Here is an 8,925-nt window from a genome sequence, read left to right on the forward strand (position 1 = left end):
AGAAGGTGGGTGCAGGCATTATAAAGAATGTTGCATGCACACTGTCAAGTATGGCAACCAGCATGCGTATTTGTGTTTTCTGGGTGTGCTCAGATGCAAGAACCAGTGAGTGAAAAAGAATTACATATGCTTAGGGCAAGAGTATGTACCTTATTTAATTTAGGTATCCCAAAGACTCTATAAAGTAGAAATTATTATTCTACATGTTAAAAACAAAAACAAAAACAGCTCAGTGAAGGCAACGAAATTTTTCTGGGTGCTGGCAACCATCAAGTTACAGTGACCAAATCAAGGCCAAGGATGTTGCTCACTTCTGGCCCATCCCACTTTTCTATCACTAATTTCTATAATTAATTTACAATCCTGTGAAATTTTTCATAGTCTCTACAGGCTTTACCTTTTTCTTTTGGCCTATTTAAGTCTTGCCACTCTTGGTACCTCTAGGTGGGAGGAGTTCGTAATAATATACTGTTAAATCTTCTAGCCCTTTTAAATGCCTCTATCTTCCGGTTTAGTCGTGTTGCCATAAATAAGCCTAGGAAAACCTACTTCGTAAATGGTTTCTGGTCCCTACGTTAAGTAACTGTGGATTTCTGTAAGTCTTCAAGTTCAAAGCACAAACGAAACAAAAATAGGCTGTAAGAATTTTTGAATCCCCGTTCGTTTGCTTGATCTCCTTATTTATTTTTGGTAACCACTTCTCATTTAAGGCATACCTAAGGAACTAAAAGGATTCAGAGAGATTTAAAGTATGAATAGCCTCATTATTGAATGTTTATAGAGGATCTTTTCTTTTTTGATAGTGTTCAGGGGAAACACAACTTTCTGGGGGATGGAGGATTTTCCCCCCTAGGTAGCGCATTCTACTGACATATATTTGGCATTCACACACACCCCCAATTTTTTTTTCCCCGAAGCACCCTAAATCTCTAGTTTACAGTGTGAAACGAAACCCCCCGCCGTGCGGAATCGGTCAAGGTCACTGGAGCTGGTGCCGGGTCGGGGACCGGAATGCGCACTGCCAGGCCCATTTCCTTCTCCAAAGTCTGCGATCGATCTCTGCCCACCTTTGGGGGTCACCCAGGATAGCTGCAACCTGACCCGCAGACCCGGTCCGCCCCCACTGTGGCAGCGCTCGGATCCGCGCCTCTGGAAGGTTCCTGAGTGGCTGACGGTGGGGGCGGCTCCGGGGAAGCTGGGGCGGAGCCCGCGGCGTCCAGCAGCGGTGCTACGCCTCCCGGGGCCGCTCGGCCGCGCCCGCTGGCGGAAGCTGCGCTCTGCCGGGCTAGAGACGCTCTGGTCCAGGGTCCCCGGCGGTGCCGCGGCCGCTTTCGGTGGCTCGCTGGCCGACTGGCCTCCCACCGCAGGGCCATGCAGCGCTTAGCGATGGACCTGCGGATGCTCTCCAGGGAGCTCTTCCTCTACCTGGAGCACCAAGTCCGGGTTGGGTTCTTCGGCTCGGGAGTGGGCTTATCCCTGATCCTGGGCTTCAGCGTCGCTTACGCCTGTTATTACCTGAGCAGCATCGCCAAGGTGAGCCAGGGGTTGGCGCGGGCGCGGGGGCGGGGGCCGCGGGGAGCTTTCCCGGGAGCGACCGCAGCCGGCCAAGCTGGAACTGTCGCCGCAGGCGCGTTTGGCAAGGGCCGTCCTGGAGGCGAGAGTGCTGCTGCTCCCAAGTTGCTGCCCTTTCCGGGCATCTGATGGACGCCCTTATGAGCGCGGGCGGGAAAGGGGGCTCGCTCTTGTCCGCGTCCCTGGGGGTCCGGCCTGGGTCCTCGGACAGCAGCAAGGACCCGGCTGACCCAGGCGCCAGGGTACTGCCCCGTCACCATTCGCTAGCCTGGCAATGCTGTAGCACTTCTGAAAATGACTTCCCTTAACTCTTGCTTTCCTCTCGAAGCGTTTGGTTAAATCACTAAGTCTGTTGTGACTGCGAATTCTTTGTGTCAGGCTTCTTGAAGGAGATGTAATCGGAGGGAGCGCGCGCGCGATGGGCCAGTCAGTCGTTTCTGGTTTGCGGAAACTTTGTTCTGGACCCTTAACTATAATACTGGCTTTCCCCGCAGAAGCCCCAGTTAGTGACGGGGGGTGAGAGCTTCAGCCGCTTCCTCCAGAACCACTGCCCTGTAGTGACAGAAACGTACTACCCGACGGTCTGGTGCTGGGAGAGTCGAGGACAGACACTCCTGAGACCTTTCATCACTTCTAAGCCATCGGTGCAGTACAGGAAGTAAGTATATTTCCATTTGCAGTCCTGTCTTCAAAACCGCAGGGGTTTTTGTTTTGTTTTGTTTTGTTTTGTTTTGTTTTGTTTGGGGGGGGTGTTTTGTTTTGTTTTGTTTGCATACTCCCAGTCCTTGTTTAACCTTTGGCCAGTAAGCATTTAGAAAAGAAATGGGGATTGAAAAAGGAAGGTTTGTCCTCCCACCCCGCAAAACACACTCAGTTACAGGAAAATATTCAGGTATTATCTTTCACCGCGCGCGCGCATGTGTTTCTGTGTGTGTGTGCGCGCGCGTGCCTTGATGTAACCGGTTTATTTCTAGAGAAGTGTTTGAGGTTTACTTTTTTCCAGTTTGGCATGCATCTGGATCCTGAGAACCTGGATCCTTTGACGATATGTATCAATTCACTGATGCTGGGAGTGGGGATGGGTTGGAGAATGATGCCAATTAATTTGGATTTTGCATGATGGACTCCTATAAAAGAACTTGATGTTAATAAGCAAATGGGTTCTTGATGCTAATATCCTTGAGGTGTTAAAGATATGGTCCAGAATTTATCAGTAACCAGGAGATTTTGATAGTGTCTGATACTAATTTCCCTGAGTCATCTAGTCTTTCTCGAGCTCCTTTTGTTGCCTGGAACGTTCACTATTTGGGAAAATTCTTTAAGTTCATAGACACAGTGTAAGAAGTACTTTAAAATATTTAAGAAGGAAATTTTATAATATACTCTGTGGGAAGACTGCATTATTGAGTCAAAGGGCCAGAGCAGTGATCAGATCAGCAATTTACTTATTCATAACTCCCTGACGAATTATTTGGGTGACCTCAATCAAATAGGGGTTAAATGCTGGATATTTTACAGTAATGAGGAAATGATTAAGATAAATATGTGAAGTCCTTCTAGCTCATTTTTATATGCTGCCGTTTTGTGGTGTTGGTGGAAATACTTTCTGGTACTAATCTCATATCATTCTTGTAATAAAAGAAAGTGATATAAGTGTGTGTTATGAATGCTGTAAAAAAGTTCTTTTCAGATAAAATCATGTCATCTATTTATAAAATTAAGACACTAATATTAAAACATGACTTGAAACACTTAATGAGTGTTTCATTTCTTTTATTTCTTTCCAGTGAACTTATTAAAACTGCAGATGGAGGACAGATTTCACTGGACTGGTTTGATAATTCTAACAGTAAATGTTATATGGATACCACCACCAGACCTACTATCTTATTGTTACCTGGACTCACTGGAACAAGCAAGGAATCGTATATCCTTCATATGATCCATCTTAGTGAAGAACTGGGATACAGGTACCAGTAAAAAATTTATTCCATTTTTCACATAATTTGTCCTAAATGAAGCACAAATCTACCTGTAGGTTTGTTTCAGAACTATTTGTTTTATTTTGCATGAATTAAACAATTCCCTAGATTATTATTTTTCTCTGCTTCCTCTTTTGCCTTTCTTTTTTCCCCCAGGAAGGTGCATACCTGAATCATCTCATAGGAAATAGCACTTAGCCCTGTAGACACTCAGCAGATTTTAGATGCATGAATCTAAAATCTGCTGAGTGTCTACTACTAATGAAATTAGTATCACCTAGGAATGGACGTAGGACTCAGGTCTGAGATGCAGTAGGGCCCACTGAAAGGAGTGCTATGGAAAAATAACCACTGCAAACCCCTGAGAGAGTACATAGTGAAGCTCATGTCTTATTCCGTATTTCAGCCCTGAATCCACTAATCTTGTATCATTGGCTCAGATCTCAAATGTAGAAAAAGTTCAGAATCATGTTGTAGGTGAGCCTTATTTTTCCAAAAGTGATCCATGCCTCTTCTGTCCACCTGAGTTTACAGATACACCTAACTAATATCCAGTCAATGATGACATAGTATTCTTTAGGAACTTTACAAGTGACTTAGCAACTTTAAGGTTTAGTTTCAGCTCTAAAATCTTAAAGCAAAATCATTGTGAAAAGTACTGCTTTTTTGTATCTGTCTTTTATCACTGATGGTAATTATTATAATGGAACACTCTGAGTTGCATTTGAAGTGGACTTGTATCTTTTGTTAAACTTGAAACACTGTGTGAAAAACCGATGTGGGGTTTATATTAATAAAAACATTTTTATGTAAATGGGGAAATACTACAGGAACTAATTCAGTTTTAACAAGTTAACTCTGATCTTTCATTTTGTCCATGAATTGACAGTCTCTCAGACATTTTGATAGATATTCCAGAGTTATTGTTCTTGTGAAATTTGCACTAATAGCAGGAATTTGTCATTATTCCATGTTTAGCATCATCCAGTTAGATGTATCAAAAAATTGATTCCAATTTTTTGCTAAAACTTAATCATGCTCAAAAAGTACAAATCATAAAGCCTTTTGTGCATATTTAAATTGAGAATTCTTACTTGGCCTGAGCTGCCTCCCAAGACTTAGGAAGTGCTTTTAAAAACAATGTAGTTGAAACTCAAGGATTAAATTTCATAAGCCCTGAGTTGTGAGTACACAAGCCTTGTTTCCATCATTTGTAAAAATTGCCAAATTTTATGACTCTGGCTATCATTACACTGTGCTTCAAAGCATTTGGAAGATTCTAGCTCCCCTGAGAGTTAAAATCTCTTCTGTTGATTCAGAAATTTTATGGAGAATGTATAATATAAGGAAAGTTTTGTGCTAGATACTATGAGGAGATAAAAGAGTTGTGAGGAGTTGTCCTTGCCACAAGAAGCCGGTGAGAAGAGTAGGCTGGACAGGGTCACTGTCAGCTGCTTTGAAGACCCAACTTATTTGGGTCTCAATAACTCTAACAGTGAATTAGACTGGGCTTGAAAGTAGCAGAATACATGAATAAGCAATGATCTATAAACTTTTCAGTGGCCTTTAGGACCATCCCGCCCTTTTTTTAACTATAAGGGATCACTGAATCTAAGTTGGAGAGGGTGTATCAGTTAGCTTTGGCTGTATAACAAAGAATTCCAAAACTTAGTAGCTAAATACAACAGCCATTCTGCTCATGACTCTGGGTTGGGAATTGGGGCTGAGCAAAGTTGGATGGTTCTCCTGGTCCTGGCTGGAATTGTTCATGCATCTGAGGTCAGCAGCCAGAACAACTCCATGCATGGGGGGCCTCAGCAGGGATGACTCATCTCAGCTCCAAGTGACCCCTCATCCATTATCAGGCTCACCCTGAGTCTGTTCATTTGGTGGCAGAGGGTTCCAAGAGTGCAAAAGTAAAAGCTACAAGGCTTCTTGAGGTTCAAGTTAAGAACTCTCATAACGTTGCCTCTGGCCACATTCCAGTTCAAGCAAGTCACATGGTCAACCCAGAGTCAAAGAGTAGGGAAATAGACTCCACCTCTTGATGGGAAGGCAAGGCATAGACAGTAAGGCAGTTCTGAAGACCGCTGAAGTAAAAAAAGAAAAAAGAAAAAGATCTGGAACCTTGGCAGAAGGCTTGGGTTGAATCCTTTGAGGTTGTGTAATATGGGGGACAGCTATGTGGGATTTGGAACTGGGTCTGAGTTCAAATGTTGGAACTTCTACTTACTATGTGACCTTGGCCAATAATTTTTAACTTTACCAATCACAGCCTCTCACTTACTACAGACAGTTTAAATGAATTAACATATATAAAGTATTTGGTTTAGTGACCTGAACAAAGTAGGTCTTTAGGAATGTGTGTGTCTTCCTTCCCAGACCTTCCATTCCCTAGTCAGAATAGAATACTTTTTATAATTTAAAAGCAAGTACAAGCAAACCTACCTCTTGGAAGATACAAATATCTAGTTTCCTTATAGGAATGCTTAGATTGTATTATAATGTCTCTTAACACAACATTGTTTCATAGACAGTATAAATGCCTCAATACCTTGAGGGTGTATTTGCCTTCAAACCCCAGTTACTATTGCGTAAAGGCTGAACATCTAGGGAGGGTCAGGTCATCAGGGAACTGTTGCTGGTTGGCTGCTGAGATATGACTTGGACATTAGAGAGATCTTAACTCCTGGCATGTGGATAAGTGAAACATAAGGGTTTACTATTGTTGCTGTTAAAAAAAATTTGTTTTTCCTGTACCTGAAAACTGACAAAGACACAGAACTTTTCTGTTAAGGTACACTGATTCAGCATTAATAGTGGATGACATAGAAACTAAGCTGAAGTTCATTTAAGATCATTGTGAGTAGCAGCTTTACCAGGAAGTCAAATTGAAATGAATGGGGAGGGACGCCTGGGTGGCTCAGTTGGTTAAGCAGCTGCCTTCGGCTCAGGTCATGATCTCAGCGTCCTGGGATCAAGTCCCACATCAGGCTCCTTGCTCCGCAGGGAGCTTGCTTCTCCCTCTGATTCTGCCTTCCACTCTGTCTGCCTGTGCTCACTCTCACTCTCTCTCTCTTACAAAAAAATAAATAAAATCTTAAAAAAGGAAAAAAAAAAGAAATGAATGGGGAATACATGATCTACCTGCCTGTCTATCTTCATTGGCTGAGTACACTATGTACTCCCTGGAAAAACCTGCCCCTGAGGAGAGAAGAGAATTGCTGAGCCAGCCAGCCCCAGTCATCCTTCCAAATTTTATCAGTCCGATAAGGCCTCCATCTCCTGGAGAATGAGTCAAGTCAGAAAGGCCAGGTGGCTAGGAATGTGTTTAGAGAGGAGTTTCCATCATAGAAATCAGAGGACTGGAGAAAAAGTTACACCCATATGATTGATAAAGTAGTTAGAAATCTTATCTATTCATTCAAGATTTGCTTTAAAAAAAAATCTCTGTTAAGTAACACTGCCTAATAGATATTGATTTATGTACCTGAGTATTATTGGTTTTCTTAAATCTTTTTTTCCCATGGTCTGAATTAATTTTTAGCACTACAACTAAAAAGAGGGAGAAAAACTAACTCTGAGAACATCCAAATCATCTTCTACTTTGACCTCTTTTATTGAGAGCCTTCATCTACTATTTTGTTCTACCCCCAACTAGTATTAAAAAGAATGAACATTCCAGAATTATGTAATAAATGCATTGAAATCTAGGTCAGTCATTAAGTATTTTTATCAGAACCTATATTCCCACAGAACATCCAGTCTAACTGAAGTGACAAAGAGTATGCAGTAGTAGGGAAGAAATGCATTAGAGAGAACCAGGACTGGCTACAAGTAACAGAAAACTCAAAATAATAGTAACTTTAAAAAGTTAGACCAGGGCTCTATAGTAACAGGAAGTGCTGCATCATAACCCAGGGCTGCTCTAGCTCCAGCTATCACATCTGCATTCCAACATCCAAAAAGGAGAAAAAAGACTAGAGACTGCACTGTCTTTCTTTAAGCATGCTTTCTAGCAGCTGTGCACACCACTTTTGCTTCTATCACATTGGCCAGTTCTTCTTCAGCCTCAAGAGAGCCTTGAAAGTGAAAACTTTATTTTGGGCAACCACGTACTCAAGTGAAATTGGGAGATTCAATGGCTGAGAAAGAAGAGGAGGATGGATCCTGGGAGATAACTGGCAGTCTGTAGCACTGAGTGGTCAGTGTTGCAAGTGCCAGGATTCTGGAATATCAGACACCAAGTGAGACATTTTATGGAGGGAGGGAACAGGTCAGCGATGCCAGAGGCAAGAGAAAGGGCAAGGAGAATGAAGACAGATAAAGCAAAATCGGAGAAGATTCAGCAGGGCAATGAGGAAGGAAGCCCAACTTGTGAGGGCTCTGATGACCTCAGGAGACAAGAGCAAGGGTGCATCACCCATCTTGTAATTTGACAGAGGAAGGAGGGAAATAGGAGAGGGATTCGAGAAGAACAGTAGGAGGAATGGGGGTATTTTTCAAGACTGTGGGTGCTTGCTTCCAGAAACTTATTTCTTACCACATTTCTAAAACCACTTACGGAAAGCATGGACCTTGAAATGTGGTTTGATAGGATCAAGATCTTCTGTCTTTTGCTGTAGTGCCCAGCTCTCGGTAGCAAGGATGCTGTTGTCCAGCATTTAGTGCTGGAGAGAAATTGGAAGTGGGGGATGATTTAAAAGTAGTTTTCAGTGTTCCTTTCCTTTCCAGTTTGGAGTTTGGACTTGAGCATTTTGTATTTTGGATGCATATCACCAGTAGATACAAAGTTTTAGGTGACGCTTAACTTTTCCTGCAATATCAGAAGGGCACTCAGAGGTCAGCTACCCACTTTTCCTGAGGGAGGAAGGAAGGGGAGGCAGTGGAACAAAAGGGCAACTTCTGACCACTCCCCACTCTAAAAGCAGTATCTTACGCAAGAAGTCACTGTAAATGAACACCGGATGTGTTTATCTAAAAGTATTTTTTTTTCAAGATTTTTTATTTATTTGTCAGAGAGAGAGAGAGAGAGAGAACGAACACAGGCAGAGGCAGAGGGAAAAGCAGACTCCCTGCCAAGCAAGGAGCCCGATGTGGGACTTGATCCCAGGATGCTGGGATCATGACCTGAGCCGAAGGCAGCTGCTTAACCAACTGAGCCACCCAGGCGTCCGGATCTAAAAGTATTTTTTAATCATTTTTTTTGTTGTTGTTAAAACAATTTCACTTTTAACGTTTTAAGAGTGAGTAAAGTTAACTAATTATTCATTAGACTGGCTAGATGACATGATGCATACTAGAAAGCACTCGGTAAAGAGCACAACTTATTTAATGGTATTTCTGGGGAAAAAAAAAGTTATGGTGGATA

At 42.6% G+C, this 8,925-nt stretch overlaps 1 protein-coding gene and 1 long non-coding RNA gene across 3 annotated transcripts in view; both read left to right on the top strand.

The window, feature by feature from the left end:
* LOC309847890 overlaps positions 1-8,925 on the top strand; it is a 407,011-nt gene that overhangs the window by 394,838 nt on the left and 3,248 nt on the right. The gene's annotated exons all lie outside the window — the stretch shown is intronic.
* ABHD3 (abhydrolase domain containing 3, phospholipase) lies at positions 1,209-3,567 on the top strand. The gene is made up of 3 exons (XM_082699873.1): positions 1,209-1,533; positions 2,067-2,230; positions 3,360-3,567. Exons 1-3 carry the CDS (start codon positions 1,372-1,374, stop codon positions 3,550-3,552), a joined length of 519 nt encoding a protein of 172 aa, XP_082555999.1. The 5' UTR covers positions 1,209-1,371; the 3' UTR covers positions 3,553-3,567.

Source organism: Mustela nivalis, assembly GCF_964662115.1.
Source record: "Mustela nivalis genome assembly, chromosome: 14".
NCBI lineage: Eukaryota > Metazoa > Chordata > Mammalia > Carnivora > Mustelidae > Mustela > Mustela nivalis.